Source organism: Megascapheus bottae, chromosome X, assembly GCF_031878675.1.
Source record: "Megascapheus bottae isolate mThoBot1 chromosome X, mThoBot2.hap1, whole genome shotgun sequence".
Classification (NCBI taxonomy): Eukaryota; Metazoa; Chordata; class Mammalia; order Rodentia; family Geomyidae; genus Megascapheus; species Megascapheus bottae.
In genome coordinates this window covers 88,737,606-88,754,862 of record NC_143547.1, presented here as the reverse complement: position 1 = coordinate 88,754,862, position 17,257 = coordinate 88,737,606, and the positions used below count along the sequence as shown (strand labels likewise).

Here is a 17,257-nt window from a genome sequence, read left to right as displayed (position 1 = left end):
AGCAGTCGGCTTTCAATTTTAATTTTTTTTAGAGTAGTTTTTCATTCACAATAAAACTGAGCATATAATCCTCGTCCCTGCAAAGGAAGTCTTATCTGTTATCATCCTTTTCTGCCAGACTGGTGCATTTGTTATAGTCAATGGATGTGTATTGACACCTTATTATCACTCAATTTGTAGTCTAAGGGGTGGGGGGAGGTTCACAAATATATAATGATATATATGTTACTAAGTAGTATCATGCAGAACAGTTTTATTGCCCAAAATTCCTCTGTGTTCTTCCTCTTCATCTGATGTTCCCATTAACAACTGACCATCACTAATCCTTTTGCTGTCTTCACAGTGTTACTTTTCCCAGAAAATTGTATAATTCCAGTCTTCTACTATGTAACATTTTCATATTAGCTCCTTTCCCTTAGTATTATCTATTAACCTCTACTAACCGCGTGCCTTGTTCTGGATAAATAATTCACTTTGTTTTAATACTGAGTAATATTCCACTGTCTAAATACATCACAATTTATCCATTCACCTACTGACGGACATTTATGTTGATTTCAACTTTTGGCAACTACAAATAAAAGATTCTATAAACAGACACATGCAAACTTCATACTCACAATAGATTTCATTTGTATAAATCTCAAGAAACACACATTTCCAGGTTGTATAAAAGTATTCTTAGTTTAGGAAGACACTGACAAACTGCTGTAAGATACTACCAAACTGCTTACTAAAGTATGGTTTGATTTAATTTTTTTCTTTCTAGTTTCCCAAGGTAGGAAGTTTAGATAACTGATTTTAGATATTTCTCACATCTAACACACACATTCAGTGTTCCAGATTTCCTTCTAAGCACTCTTAGCTACAAACCCCACACATTTGTATTTTCATTTTAATTCACTTCAAAATATATTTTTATTTCTCCTGAGATTAATTCTGTCAGTCATGTATTATTTGGAAGTAAGCTGCTCAGTGTCCAAGTGTTTGGGGATTTTCTAGCTGTCTTCCATGGTTAATTTCAACTTTCATTCCATTGCGGTGTAAGTACATGTATTACATGATTCCACTTTAAAATATGGTATATCTCATGACCCAGAATGTGATCTTCCTCAGTAAAACCTCCCCCCATGTGACTTTCAGAATTTAGAGTTTGCTGTTTGTGGGTGAGTTTACAGATGTCAAAATTTGTTTTGTTTTGTTTTTCATAGGACCTTTATTTTTATGTTGAACATTTTTTGTCACTGCAATGACACCTAGAATGTTCTTTTTCCAAAACTATTTTGAAAAACAAAACTATTTTAGGACATGCTGTCTCAGGGAACATTTAGCAGCTAGGCCTAAGAGACATCTCAAAAGCACAAAGAACATGAAATCCATCAACAGTTGTCTAGAGCTTCATCACAATGGACCTATTAGAAATGTCACTTTAATCCAGTTGATTGATAGGTCTGTCGAGTTCAACTATGTCCTTACTGATTTTCTGCTTCCTGCATCTGTCTATTTATTATGAGTGTTCATGGATTCAAGTCTCTCTCCTTAAAGTTCTAGTAATTGTGGCTTCCTTACTTTGATACTTTTTCGGTTTCTTACACATTAAGATTGCTGTATCTGGGACTGGGAGTTTGGCCTAGTGGTTAAAGTGCTTGCCTAGCATGCATGAAGACCCGGGTTCGATTCCTCGGTACCACATATATAAAAAAAAGCCGGAAGTGGTGCTGAGGCTCAAGTGGTAGAGCCCTAACCTTGAGAAAGTCCAAGGACAGTGCTCAGGCCCTGAGCTCAAGCCCAGGACTGGCAAAAAAAAAAAAAAAGATTGCTGTATCTTCTTGGTATACTGAAGAAGAGCAATGCCTTGCTCTGCAGTCAACTCTGTTGGAAGTTAATATAGCTATCCCTAGTTTATTTTTGTTGATATATCTTTATCTATATATGTTCTTATATACTTATTGTAAGCCATGTTACTGGTCTTATTTGTTATCTACTCTGATAATCTCTGCCTTTTATTTATTTATTTTTATTGTAATTAGTAAAAGGGTTACATGATATTTGCCAGATAGAAGGTGCGTTAATTCACATACATTGATACCCTTTCACATGTCTTGGTACCCATTTCCCTCCCCCCCCACCCCCCACCCGTCTTGGTTTTCCCCCCTTCCCTATCAAATTTCAAATATCCAAATACAAATAAATTCAATATATCAGATAACAAAGTGGGATACTATACCAATATGAGATAACCAAGGGACAGCAAAGGAGATGAGAGACAACATACTACATTAAGGACAACAATCATTCATTATATGGCTTTTGTTTCACTATCCTGGAGGTCCTTTCAATTAGCTTCACATTATATGTCCTTATGTATCAAGATTTTGCTCTATTGCAAATCTCTGCTAGTAATCTCTGCCTTTTAATTTAAGCATTTAGAGTAGTAATGTTTAAAGTAATTATTGCTATAATTGTACAAATATGTGTCATATTTATTGCCGTTTCTTTTTCTTACATTTTCTCTTTGTTCCTGTTTTTGTCTTTCATGTTTTTCTGATTTATATAGTTTAATTATTTTAAATTTTATATTTTTTTCTTTATTATCTAAATTATACTTGTTTTTATATGATTTTAGTGTCTGACTTAGAATCTGCACTGTACATTTGCAAGTAATCCATCTCCACTTTCAAATAGCATAGTACCACTTCATGGGTAGGGAAAGTACTTTACAGTAACAAAATACTCCCAATTCTTCTATCGTATATTTTGTATCATTATTGCCATTTCACAATTATAAAATGACACCTAATTGTGTGTATCATTTCTGTTTCTATTTTAAGTAATTATATGCTAGAACACTTACTAACTCATTTTTTCTCCATATAGTTTTATTGTAATTAATAAAAGGGTTACAGTATATTCACCAGATAGAAGGTGCATTACTTCACATAAATTGATACCCTTTCTCATGTCTTGGTCCTCATTTCCCTCCTCCCACCCCCGCCCCACTAACTCTTTTTTTAAATTCCCTTACTTCATATAGATCTAAACTTCTGGCCTATTTCTTTTTCCATTTTGCTAAAGAATTTCTTTTAACATTTCATGTAAGATAGGTTAACTGGCAACAATTTCTCCCAATTTTTGTTTATCTGGAAATATCTTTATTTCTCTTTATTTTATTTTTGAAGGATGTTTCCCAGAGTAAAAAATTCTAGATTGACAGAATTTTTTCCTTTTAAATCTTTAAATATTTTACACCAATCTAATTTTATAGCTTCTAAACAGTGATAGGTAATGATTCTATGCATTCCTCTGTAGATAAAGTGTTGTTTTCCTTTGGCTTACCCCAAGAATTTCTCTTTGCTTTGATTTGCTAAAGTTGGAGTATCATCAGCCTAGGTATAAATTTGGCTGTGTTTATCTTGCTGAATATTCTGTGGGTTTCTTGGATATATTGTTTGATATTTGACAATAAATTGGTGAAAATTCTCAGTCATTATTTTTTTCTATTATGTCTTCTATTTTTCTTCTCCTGATTTTCCCAGTACATGTTTATACTTTTTGTGTGATTATTTCACAGTTCCTGGATGTCCTGCTATTTTTCCATTTGATCTTTTGTCTCTCTGCTCTTTTATTGCCAAGATGTTTCTACTAATCCCCCAAAATTCATATGCTGAAACCTAATCACTAATGTACTAGTGTTAGGAAATGAGGTTTGGGAGATGTACATAGGGTTAGTGCTCTTATACAGAAGGTTCCAGTGAGCTCTCTTGCTCCTGGCTGATAGAATAAACTGCTAGAAGACACCCTGTATAAACTGGGAAGTAGTTTATTCCCAAATACTAAAATGGCTTGTGCGTTGATTTTGGGATTCCCCAGGTTCTAGAACTATGAGTTATAATCTTCTACAGTTCATAAACCACACAGCTTTGGTATTTTTTTATAGAAGCCCAAATGGTTTGAGACAGGTTTTCAGTATTCTAAGTTTTTAATTATAGCCTCAAGTCCAGAGACTCTTTCCTCATATCTAGTCTACTGGTAGCCTGTCAAAGGCATTCTTCTTTGTTGTTATGATATTTCTATCTTTAGTATTTCATTTTTATTGCTTTAGAATTTCCAACTTCCTACTTATATTATTCATCCTTTCTTGCATGCTATCTACTTTTTCCATTAATACCTCATTACATTTTTTATTATATTCTTTAAAAACTCTCAGATCATTCCAGCATCTTCACCACATATGAATCTATTCCAATAAGTCTCTGTATCCTCAAACTGGTTTTTAACCATTTAGTATTCTTTATAAATTTTTATTAGAATGCAGACCTGAGAGCATGGTACGTACTTGTAATCTCAGCGGTCAGGAAGCAAAATCAAAGATATCCGGGCTACATAGTGAGACTATACCAAATAAATAACCCAAACCATGATATTCTGGATGTAAGGCTGTCAGTAAATTCCCTTCATTGATGTAAGAAGAAGGAAAACATCCTGTAGTTCTATGATTAACTCTCAGTTTTCAGTTGAGCCTGTACCCTGGACTGTAAGCTCAGTTGTTTGTTCGTTTGTTTTTAATTTACTGTAAAGGTGATGAGTAGGCTCGAAAAGAGGGCAAGTGTTACAATCACATAACTATGGTAATGGTGCATTTCTTTTTGAACTCTCCCTCTTTTCTCCTGCTTTTTCCTCCTCTCTCCCCTTCTCCACCTGCCGTCCCCCCACTAAGTTGTAAAGTTCATTTGTTCCCCTTTCCTTAGGTAAGACAAAATGGTTAGAGTGGGTGACCATTGAGTATTTCCCTCTGGCCAGTTCAGTTAGGCACTTTTAAAATCCCAGCAGGTAAGGCTTATCCTACACATAGTCTTATTAAGAGCAATAGGATGTTCTCATCTTTCAAACTTCAAATCACTCTTCCTTTCCCCTCCCCTACCAGAAGCAGAAAGGGGGTTTTTCTGTTATTTACTCTCAGGACCTGGTAGAGTTCCTGGAGGGAAAAAAACTCATAAAAAGTCTTCCCTGTTCCAAGTTTTCCACTCACAGACTTACCTATACTGAGCCTCCCAAAATTTGTCAATTGTACTTAGAGGCTTTTCTGTTTTGGCACCACTTCCCATGGTGACTCCTACTTCTGAGTTCTGGCCCTGTATCATGTGGTTTGCTGTATTCTGTATGTCTCCGATTTTTCAAGGGAAGGATTTTGCCATATGACTGTACTTGTTTGATGACTATAAATAAGAAGAGTTGTTAATTTTTCAGTTTTTCCAGCCTTGTGCCTGCAGTTAAGACAGAGTAGAGACTTGTAAGCTTTGCACATACTGGGCAAAAAAGGTCTTTGCTCATGTCGTTATTTTTCTTCTGCAAGAGTACTCAATGCTACATTATTTAAAAACACAATTTAGTGGGCTGGGAGTTTGGCTTAATGGTAGAGTGCTTGCCTAGCATGCACGAAGACCCAGGTTCGATTCCTCAATACCACATACATAGAAAAAAGCCAGAAGTGGTACTGTGGCTCAAGTGGTAGAACTCTAACCTTCAGTAAGCCCAAGGACAGTGCTTAGGCTCTACATTCAAGGCCCAGGACTGGCAAAAAAAGAAACCACAATTTAGCAAAATTACTTTGTATGCAGATTTTTTTTTGCGGCAAGTACTCATATTTTATCATTGCAGGACTCTTTCAGTTTTCTTTATTATCTTTGTGTGGTTGTAAAAAGGAATTGACACTTAACAAATAAGTTTATAAATATAATGCATCTTTATCTATCTGTGTGTTAAAAGACTTAATTGTTTATAGCATTTCAAATAAAATGAGGCCACTTGAAAATATATTTGGGGTGGAGAATGTAAATCATGATTCCTGGCTCTCTTACAAAAATGGGCCTGTGTAAATAGCATGTGTAAGCCTCCAAGCTAAAAATACAATACAAATATAATACAGCTATTGTTATATATAATATATATTATAATATAAATGATAACCTTATGGATATATAATATATGTGTATATATATAATTATATATATGCCTAGGAATGACTAAAATACCTCCAAAATATTTATTTTAAAATGTATCGCAACATAGAAAAATAACTTGTACAGTCCAATTATACAAAAAATAATCCAATTAAAAATAGATTAAATTTGAAAAAAAATGGGCCTCTGTGCTTTTTACTCTTGCCACCATGAACGAGTCAGATTTCAATTTTCATACCAAAAAGCTTTTCATATGTGTTAACTTAAAATATCAAGCTTTCGTATTACTTAGGTGAACCCCAAAGGACTGTGGACATATGGTTTAACATTTTCCATGCATTGTTTAGCATTAGTGTCACAGGCAGAGGCACTGAAGGAAGAAAATGACAGCCTCCGTTGGCAGCTTGATGCCTACCGGAATGAGGTAGAACTCCTCAAGCAAGAACAAGGCAAAGCCCAGAGAGAAGATGACCCAAACAAGGAACAGCAGCTAAAACTACTGCAACAAGCCCTACAAGGAATGCAACAGGTACTGCCATTTTTTTTGTTGTATTTTTTGGTCAGGGTAATGTATAGAGAGGTTACAGTTACATTTGTCAGGTAGTGGGTGCATTATGTCTCGAACATTGATACCCCTTCTCATATTTTTATCCCCCTTTCCTTTCCCCCATCCCCTCCAAATCATCTTATTTTCTCCCTCCCTTCCCTATTTCAAATAAACAAATATACAATATACCAGGTAGCAAAGTCAGATACATTAACCACATGATATTAACCATAAGGGAAAAAAAAGAGAAAAGAAATCTCGAAGATAGACCTATTGTTTCCATATCTTACAGTTCATTTCATTTAAGGTACCAGATTTTCAAGACTGTTGAGAAGAATAGCATCAGTTCTTTACTTGTAAAAGTCCCCTGTGAGCAAATATAAGATCAAACCTATTATTATTCATATTATAAGCTATGGCATAGCTGAGGAAAGGAGTGTGTACCATAGTTAATAAAATATTCTGATTAATTACAGAGCTAGCAATGGACTACCAGGTACAGCAATACCATGTGAACTATACCCCTAACTAATCCTTTTACTTCTAGCTCATTTTCAGATATAGCTTCACAGTTTTGTTCAGCCAGGATCTTATCATGCCCACCTTGTTTCTGAGATAACGTCTCACAAACTTTTTCCCAGGCAGTCCTCAGACTCTGATCTTCCTATTGGCACCTCTTAAGTAGCTAGGATTATAAGCATGTGCAACAATGGCTCACCAAAATCACCAATTTTCAAAGAATGAGTAGAGAGGAATATAACATTACAATATTAAACACAATCTAATTTTCTTTATTCTTCAGAAGGCACTTATTTTGAGATCTAGATAGGGCCTCAAGGTATTTATGAAAAACTTCAATTATTTAGATAAGAAAAGTACTGGTGAAATACTAAGTATGTAAATGGCAGGATTACAAGTATCCTACTGTTTTTCATTTGTGCCGGTCCTGGAGCTTGAACTCAGGACTTGCCTCTGAGGTTTTGTTCTTAAGGATAGTGCTCCACCACTTGAGCCACAACTCCACTTCCTGCATCTTTCTGGTTAATAGGAGATAAGAGTTTCAGATACTTTCCGTGCGTAGGCTGGCTTCAGATCTCAGTTTCCTGAGTAGTTAGGATTATAAGCATGAACCATTGGCACCCAGCAAGAATCCTAGTCTTGATTTGAGTGAAAGTTTAGACATTGTGGATTTGTAGATATCAGTACTTTGTGGTTCATATTGCCAGTTTCTTTTATTTTGTTCATGCAATCATGAAAATTATTTTATATTCACAGAATTCCCAATATAAAAAATAAAGTGTCAACTGGTGCAGTGACTCATGCTTGTAATCCTCGCTACTCAGGAGGCTGAGATCTGAAGATCATGGATCAAAGCCAGCCCAGGCACTAAAGTCGAGTGAGACTCTTCTCTCCAATTAACCACTAGAAAACCAAAAGTGATCCTGTGGCTCCAGGGGTAGGGCTGTAGCCTTGAGCTGAAGAGCTCAGGGACAATGCCCAGGCCCAAAGGTAGGGTGGTAGCCTTGAGCTGAAGAGCTCAGGGATAGCACCCAGGCCCAGAGTTCAAGCCCCACAACAGACCAAAAAAAGTAGTGTCTCCAAGTGCAATTGCATTCAGATATGTCATGTAATAGGAGCTCAGTGCCTAGAAGTTTGGTGTAACCACTACCACATTGAGCTACAACACTTGCTTTTACTGTAGTGAAGGATCAGTGCTTCTGAGTAAGGGTACTATTATCTGTCATGCTTGGCTACTGACCATTTTCCTTGCAACTGACATTGTGCAATATTTTTAAACTATATGTGTTGGGATTATCTAGAGCAAAACTAATTGCTGGTTGGAAATTGCAAATTATGAGCAATAGCAGTCCTGTGTTATTTCTTCTGCCATCATTGTCTTCTTTCTTATATGACAAGTAATATCACATTAATATTTCACCTTTCTTATTAGCAGAAAGTGTGAAGTAATGAGTACCTTCCTTCTATTGTCGTCACAGAGTTTAATTAGAACACATAAGTTATACCAATGATCTTTCTACCAAATATGTGTCCTTAACTAGACTTGAAAGCACTTTTTTGTATATCAGATACATATTTATTTATGAAATAAAACATTATGTCTATAGAGTCATAGGTTTTTATGTCTATATAGTTATGTTTATCTTTCCAATACCATGTCCATAGCATTGGGTATGCAAGTATTGAGTCCTCGCTCTTGTACTCTTTGGATTTAGTAGCCATGTATTAAGGATGCCATGTGCCTTTTGTTCCTTTGGTCTTGACTTGTCTCACTTCACATGATTCGCTCTAGATTCATCTACATCCCTGCAAATGCCCTTATTTTATCTTGTCTGTTGGCTATGTAGAATTCCATTGTATATATATACCACATTTTCTGTATCCATTCATCTGCAGTAGGGCATCTGGATTGTTTCTATCGCCTGGCTATTGTGAATAGTGCAGAGATAAACATAGCAAAGCACTTTTACAGTGTACATGGTACTGTTATTTAGTATTTGCAGTGGCCTTTGCAAGCTTTTGAGATGTGTTTGGAAATGCTCTTGTAGTGTCTTCCTTTTTACATTAATTTCAAAACCATTGCAGTGTTTTCCTTTTTACATTAATTTCAAAACCATTGCACATAAGGTCACTTATGCTACATAAAGGCAATTCAAAAATAGTGAACCTATATGATGTCAAAATCAATGTTAATAAATTCTTTAATTAAAAAAAAAACATTCCCCTTGGCTATCTCATATTGGTATAGTATCTCACTTTGTTATCTGATATATTGAATTTATTTGTATTTGGATATTTGAAATTTGATAGGGAAGGGGGAAAACCAAGATGGGTGGGGGGTGTGGGGGGGAGGGAAATGGGTACCAAGACATGTGAAAGGGTATCAATGTATGTGAATTAATGCACCTTCTATCTGGCAAATATCATGTAACCATTTTACTAATTACAATAAAAAAATATTTTAGTGTGGTGTAAAAAAAAAAAAAAACATTCCAGGGCCGGGAGTTTGCCCTAGTAGTAGAGTGCTTGCCTCACATGCATGAAGACCCGGGTTCGATTCCTTGGTACCACATACATAGAAAGAAGCCGGAAATGGTGCTGAGGCTCAAGTGGTAGAGCTCTAGCCTTGAGAAAATCCAAGGATAGTGCTCAGGCCCTGAGCTCAAGCCCAGGACTGGCCAAAAAATATATTAAAAAAAATTCCAGATACTGAAAGTCAGATATATTAACAACAGGGGATAAACTATAAGAGGGGAAAAGGGAAAATAAAAAACTTTACATAGTAAATTAAAAATAACAACCACGAAGACAAAAAATAATGAACCCTTTTCTACTCTATTACTTGAAATACCTCAGTTGAAAATTTTCATTTTGATCACTTTTTATTGCAAAAATAGACTTGTATGCAAAACAAATTTTTTCTGCTTTGTTTCAAATATGGTAATTAAGAACTAGGACTCTAGAGTTGACCTGGCATGTTTTTAAGTGTATTCTGCCATTTCCTAATTTCGTAACCTCCCTATTTATATGTAAAATCTTTAGCCCAATACTTGCCATATATTAGGCACACAGCAAATAGTATTTGTTGTAATTATTAATGATAATTATGACTCTACCTACTGATGTGGAAACTGATATATATGAAATTTGGATTTATCGCTCCTTTGTCCACAGAAATCGACTTGGCCTGGCAAATGGCTATTTTCAAGAATGCTTTACAGCATTAAGTTCATGTCTATTGATAATTGTTTAATTAATGTCCCTTAGCTGCACTCCAGCCTTGCCCCTAGCCAGAATAGAGAAATTAAGTGACTAGATAAATCAATTCCTTTCTAAAATATGATTGACTTAAAAATATGTAAGAGTCAGATAAAGTGAAAATTATCTTGATACTTTGTTTTACAAAGAAAAGTGGTCATGTGTGTTAAGAGAAATTGAAGCAGGTCTGCCTGAGAGCTAACCTTACTCAAAGATTGAAAGTGAAATGTAGTTTCTAAATTAGTGATGACTTTTTTCAATCTTTCTTGTAGCATCTACTCAAAGTTCAGGAAGAATACAAAAGAAAAGAAGCTGAACTTGAAAAAATCAAAGATGACAAGTTACAGGTGGAAAAAATGTTGGAAAATCTCAAAGAAAAGGTACTTGAATCCTGTATTAATTTCCTTTTCTTTTTTTAGTGACAATGAAAATTCCCTGGAAGTTCCTACTGTAGAAATCTATGTGGAATATTTGTAGTTGGATAATATTAAAATCCCCTTTTCGGGGCAATTGCTTTATTGAAAGATCTACTTTGAGATATGGATATTTAGACACATTTTTTTGGGCTTGAACTTGGCCTGGGAGCTGTCCCTGAGCTCTTCAGCTCAAGGCTATCACCCTACTCTTGAACCAAACCCACTTCCCATTTGGTTAATTGGAGATAAGAGTCCTTTTGTGCCTGGGCTGCTTTGAACCTTGATCCTCAGATCTCAGCCTCCTGAGTAGCTAGGATTACAGGTGTGAGCAAGCCCACCTGGTGTTTAGATACTTTTTAAGGGGTCTGTGGAATATATTTTTCAAAAAATAAAATGTAGGTCTATCCCTTAAGTTCCTCACTCTTGGAGACCAGAGAGCACAAACTTTCCCTGATTCATCTTATCAAGCAGATAGTAACACAGAAAATTTATTTCATACAGAGTACCTTTAATTGAAAGGAAGAAATACAAATACAACTAGAACATTGACATTTCTTTGCAGACACTCCATCTAGTGTGATTATGGGTCGCCACAGTTAAGAGAAATAACTAGGACAAAAGGGAAGGAAATATTGGAAAGAAAGAGACAATGTTCTAAGCATAGGTAATAGGGACAGAAAAGGGAAGATGGGGCTTGATTAAGCAAAATCCTGTTTTAATAAGAATCAAAATGAGGATCTCTGAGATGGTATATGAACATCTGGAGATGGATATAGTGCATCACAACTGTGAGTCAGGTACCTTATATATATTTAAAGTATGTATAATCTACTTCTAGATGTCTCATTTTCATATATCTCCAATCTCCTCTATTTATTTAATTTGTTATTCATAAGAATAGCTTATTGACTGGAATTACTCATAATGTCTCAGAAAGGAAAGAAAGATCGGATGCGTCAAGCAACAGTCTGAGATTCAGCAGTGATACACTTCTGTAGGAGCTCTTACTCTGTCTCTTCTGTGCTCAGCTCAGGAAGATGCAGTGCATACTGACTCTGGGCGTGTTTGCTAACACAGTAATGATCTCCAGAGTGCCATTAGGAATTGGCAACCTTAGTGTAGTTGAAATAAATGATTGAAAATGTTTCTTCTGGAGGCCATTTGCAATATGCTTTTAATTCTTCCACATCACAAAACCAACTTACTTTCCAGTTTTGTGGGTGCTATTAAAGAAATGAGCACAATTCCAGAGAAATTCATTTATCAAGCATTTAATTGAAAACTGTCAAAACTATCCTACTTATCAGGGCTTTCCTCATACTGTCAGAGTTTCTAAATGGTCCCCAACCTGCTACATAATAGCTCTCTTTCACATCCCACATAAAACAGAATGTATAGCCAGAAGACTCTAGATAGACAATGGGGTCGTACTAATGGCATTATGCTTAAAGACTGACAACACAAATTAACTTCAGGCCATTCTAACTATAAGCAGCTTTCTGCTTTGCAAAGAATTTCATTTACAGAAACAACAGATCACATGGCATAGATGAAACTTGCCATATTGTGCCAAATGACAACTTTCTCTTTCTGAAGCTGAATATTTCATGAAGTAGCATGATATATTTAGGTGGGACATCTATCTGACAAACAGAAAACAATGCGTCAGAATGTTTTCCTGTTGTTTTAAATAAAGCTTCTTTTTAGAGAAATTCATGACAGGTCATTATAAACTGATCTATGGGATGCTGATTTGTGACCAAATATTTCAACCTTACACAATTAGATTAGGAATCTCATCACCTTAGACCATCACGCTAGACTAAAGTAAAAGAAAGATTTCAGATTGTAAGCAGTAAGTAGTGAAGAGTGATCTTTTTTGTGGGTTTGGGAGAGGGAGGATTCTTCACAATAAGTCCGAGTGCGAGTTATTCTTAGTGCTTTTCAGTGTAACAGAGAAACATATTTTATCTGTCTTACTGGTGAAAAGAATTGACTCTTTGAATCTACTAGTAAAATTCAAGTTAATAAACATCCTTTCAAATATCATTTCATATAGAGCACAGTTCTGTTCAAGATAGTTAAAACTGCTCAAGAAATCTTAACATCTTAGAGCAACCCCAACTAATTCAACTCTCACACTTAAGAAATGGCTTACTATATCATTTAATGTGTTAAAGGAATTGAGGCAGATGTGTAGCCTCTGGCTTAGACATTAGCCTGTAGTTTAAATCAAACTTGGCATAATGGTTACTGTCTGGGTTTAATTCTCAAATGCCAAAGATTGAGTAGGTCATAAGGACAAGGTTTCCCTTTGACTGCAGCCAAGAAATGTATAAATGCCCCATACCACATGCCTCACAGTATAGACCATGCGTTTCATTCAGAGACAGCTTCTGGGAAGCTTTGAAGACATCTATAAAGAAAATGGAAGGAATTCTGTCCCTGCTGAAGGCTTGTGGAAGGAAAGAAGTGATGAAGCATCTGAGTCCGCCATGATCTGCCCCACGAGGAGCACTTCCCCAGCATTTTCTTTTACAACAGTAAGACTTTAGCAGTGCTTCCTTTCATTTCTTCTTCGGACGCCTCCTTTTTCACATATATAATGCAGAAAAGATGTTCTCATAGCTTGAAAACAGAAAGGAAGATTCAGGAATGATATGCAGGCATTATTTTCAGTCTTGTTGCTGAGCATCAGGTTTACTTAAAGATCTGTTACAAAATCTATCTTGTATATTCACAGAAAAGAAAAAAAAACAGGGAAATATCATTTGACTAATGATACTTTGGGTCATGGAGATTTCTTTCCATAAAGTCAGAAAATACTCTGATCATGACTTTGACAAAGTGAAGAAAAGGAGAGAAAATTCTCTAGTTAATAGAGATCAGCATTAATTTTTAGATCAAAAGCCAACAGTTAAGTGCCTGTGAGTGCATTGGCTCTGTTACAGATTCCCCATTCAGACATGGCACTTAACCATATCACAATATGGACATCAAATTGCAAAAAAAAAAAGACCAAAAGAAAAAGAATAATCCCCTTAACACTGAATGACCTTGAATGAAATATTGGCTCTAACAGTTCTTAGCAATGTAATTTTAGCAAACTTGCCCTGTTTATCCTAGCCTTACTTTCCTCTTCTGTCTGATAGGGATAATACATGTCCACCAGTTGCTGGCATCTAATGCATAATAAATGTTGATTCTGGTTCTACAGATGACTTATATAGAGTCAAGAATGATGAAGCAAAAAAAACCCTCATGAATATGTGTTTATTTTTTTCTTTTCTTTTGAAGTCATCTAAAGATGTTTTGGATTATCTGTAGTACTTTTCCAATCTGTACTGTTTTCTTTCCCATTCAGTAATTCAGAGTACACAATGATGCTTTTATTATCCTGTGATACTTTTGTGAACCTATTGCTTGGTGCATTGTCATAGTCCTACAACCTCAGCTACTCAGGAAGCCAAAATGAGAGGATGGCTTGTGTCTGTGAGTTCAAAATGAACTTAGGCAACACAATGAGATCTCATCTGAAAAATTAGTTACTTGTTATACAGTTCATTGAAACCAACTCATTTTCAAAATAAGGTGAAGTGCTGTAATAAGCATGTTATCCCCACAGGAAAACTGTGCTTCTCGACTGTGTGCAGCAAACCAGGAAAATGACTACCCTCTTGAGAAAACAATGAATGGCAGTCCCATCAAATCTGAACGTGAAGCATTGCTAGTGGGTAAGGAAGCCAGTACACATATAATTCATAGGATACAGAAGAAGAGAGGAGGGAGCTTCCTAAGATGAACAAACACCTGCCAAGCATTTATGATCTTTGACAGTAAGAACCCAGAGTACTGAATGATGGGGTCAGAACAAGTAGATTTACTACCATGTCAAGTGTGCCAATGTAAGCATATGCAAAGAGGGGATCAACACATTGTAGATTTGTTGTGTTTTCTGATCTTAGAGCTTGAACTAGGGGGCCTCGCTGCTATCCCTGAGCTTTTGTGCTCAAGGGTAACACTCTATCACTTGAGCCACAGCTCCACTTCTGTTTTGTTTGATAGTTAATTAGAGGTAAGAGCCTCACAAACTTTCCTGCTTGGGCTGACTTTGAAATACTTCCCTCTGAAAGCTACTGAGCCTCTAGAAGCAAGTGTATGTCTCTCAAGATGTTTCATGCTGCTAGCTGAACCTTTTTGTCTCATCACTCTCATACGAAATAAAATGGATTTTGTACTTACTGACACCAAATGTTAGTGACTTTTCCAACACTTTTTCCAACTGTCCAACAGATCAACTGATAATCCTACCATTCACTTTAATTCAACTCTGAACCTACAATGGAAGTTTACTTCATACTCTACATGTTACAGTGTACAGTATCACCAATATGAATATGTGAGGAGGTGTGAGGATATTTAGGTTCAAACATTAGAGCCCCAATATGTTAGTTAGCTTTCCTTTATGGTAACACATACCCAAGAAAATCAACTTATAAAGAGAAAAGGCAAGCCAGGCACCACTGGCTCACACTTGTAATCCTAGCTACTCCGGAGGCTGAGATCTGGGGATTGTACATCAAAGCCAGCCTGGGCAGGATAGTCCTTGAGACTCTTATCTCCAATTAACCCTCAGAAAACCAGAAGTGCGTCTGTAACTCAGAGTGGTGGAGAACTATCAGGGACATCACTCAAAGCCACTGAGTTCAACAATTTTTTTTTGCCAGTACTGGGCTTGGGCTCAGGGCCTGAGCACTGTCCTTGGACTCTCTCAAAACTAGAGCTCTACCACTTGAGCCTCAGCACCACTTCCGGCTTTTTTCTTTCTATGTATGTGGTACCGAAGAATCAAACTCAGGTTTTTGTGCATGCTAGGCAAGCACTCTACCACTAGGCCAAACTCCCGGCCCCAACAAAAATTTTAACAGGACTTTCATCTCAACAGATAAGCCAAGTATGGTGATATACTTCTGCAATCCTAGCTAGATAGGAGGTATAGATAGGATGATTGCTGTTCCCAGGCCAACATAGGCAAAGAAATGATACCCTGTCTAAATACTAACCTAAAGCAAAAAGGGCTAGAGACTGGCCCAAGTAACTGCCTAATAAGTATAAGGGCCTGAGATCAAACATGAATAAAAACAAAAACAAAAAAGAAGACTAAAATAAAATATTACACCCCACCCAGTGCATTGCCTGCCTAATAGTGCAATAACAAGTATTTACTATGATAATTGACTCATAGTAAGCTCTTAGTAAATAGTACCCATTTTACATTTTCAGTGCTATATTTACAAGCATATTGACATTATGTTCTCTTTGCAGAACAATGTCTAATTGGCATTCAGTACATTTAATTATTTAAGAAGGGGCTGGTTAATCTCAGCTGCTACTTCTAAAAAGCTGAGCCCTCCTCCAGTCTCACAAGTCTTCCCCTCTGGCTGGCTTCCGCATACATATTTTTAAGCTATATTTGCCTCCTTTTGTAATAGATGTTATACTCAGAGTAAGACTGTGATATATTAATAAAGGTTCTCACAAACAAGAAAGGTTGTAAGCAACTTCCTGTCATCCCAGAAGCTGATAGAGAATTTTAGGCCAGGTTTAGCCTATAGCAAGCCTCTGACTCAAAACCATGAAGTTCACAGGAGGATATACCACTGAATTTTTCAAGAAAAAGACAACTTTTAAAATATGTGGTGTAATTAAGGAGTTTTACAGAGGGGTTACCATTGCTTAAGTCAGGTGAGGAGTCAAATACTTTTTGGACAATGTCACCTCTTCCTTCATTTCCCCCCAGTTTCCCCCTCCCATCCCTGCCCTCAAAGTCGCATAGTTGATTTGTATATTGTGTATATTGGATATCATGGCTGCCTTTTCTTCACCCTTCCTCCCTCACTCCTTTGCCCTCCTTGTGCCCTCCCCCCAACCAAAACAACAAAATCACGTTTCCATTCCCTGAAATTCATTACGGAAAGAAGAGTATCTTTCTTTTTTTAAATTTTTTATTGTAATTAATAGAAGGGTTACATTATATTTGCCAGATAGAAGGTGCATTCCTTAACAGTCATTGCTGTCCCTTCTCATGTTTTTGTCCCCATTTTTCTCCCCCACCCAAGAGTATCTTTCTTTAGTCTGTTTGTATGTGAATACCTAGAGTCTTGTATAAGTTATAGGTCCAATTGTATTTTAGGTCTAACATCTGGATATTAGATCTAACTTCCACATATGAGAAAGCATGCACTATTTGTCTGAGCTTGGCTTACCTCACACATAACATGATTTGTTCTAGTTCCATCCATTTCCCTGCAAGTGCCATACCATTACTCTTTCTAATTGATGAGTAAACTTCCATTGTGTACATGTACCGCATTTTTATCTGCTCATCTATTGTATGAAGTCTGGGCTGTTTCTATAACTTGGCTATTGTGAATAGTGCAGCAATGAACATGGATGTGCAAGTGTCTTTAACATATCCTGACTTCTAATGTTCTGTAGATGACAGGAGTAGTATGGCTGGGTCACAAGGAAGATCTATGTTTAGATCTCCAAACAAC

The 17,257-nt window shown here is 36.3% G+C and overlaps 1 protein-coding gene across 2 annotated transcripts in view; it reads left to right on the top strand.

Annotated features, from left to right (window-relative positions):
• The window catches only part of Enox2 (ecto-NOX disulfide-thiol exchanger 2), a 295,300-nt gene that overhangs the window by 270,720 nt on the left and 7,323 nt on the right, over positions 1-17,257 (top strand). For both annotated transcript variants that reach the window (XM_090327019.1, XM_090327020.1), the window contains exons 10-13: positions 6,308-6,489; positions 10,557-10,664; positions 13,088-13,243; positions 14,326-14,434. In XM_090327019.1, the coding sequence (XP_090183145.1) occupies positions 6,308-6,489; positions 10,557-10,664; positions 13,088-13,243; positions 14,326-14,434 (555 nt within the window). The remainder of the gene's footprint in view (positions 1-6,307; positions 6,490-10,556; positions 10,665-13,087; positions 13,244-14,325; positions 14,435-17,257) is intronic.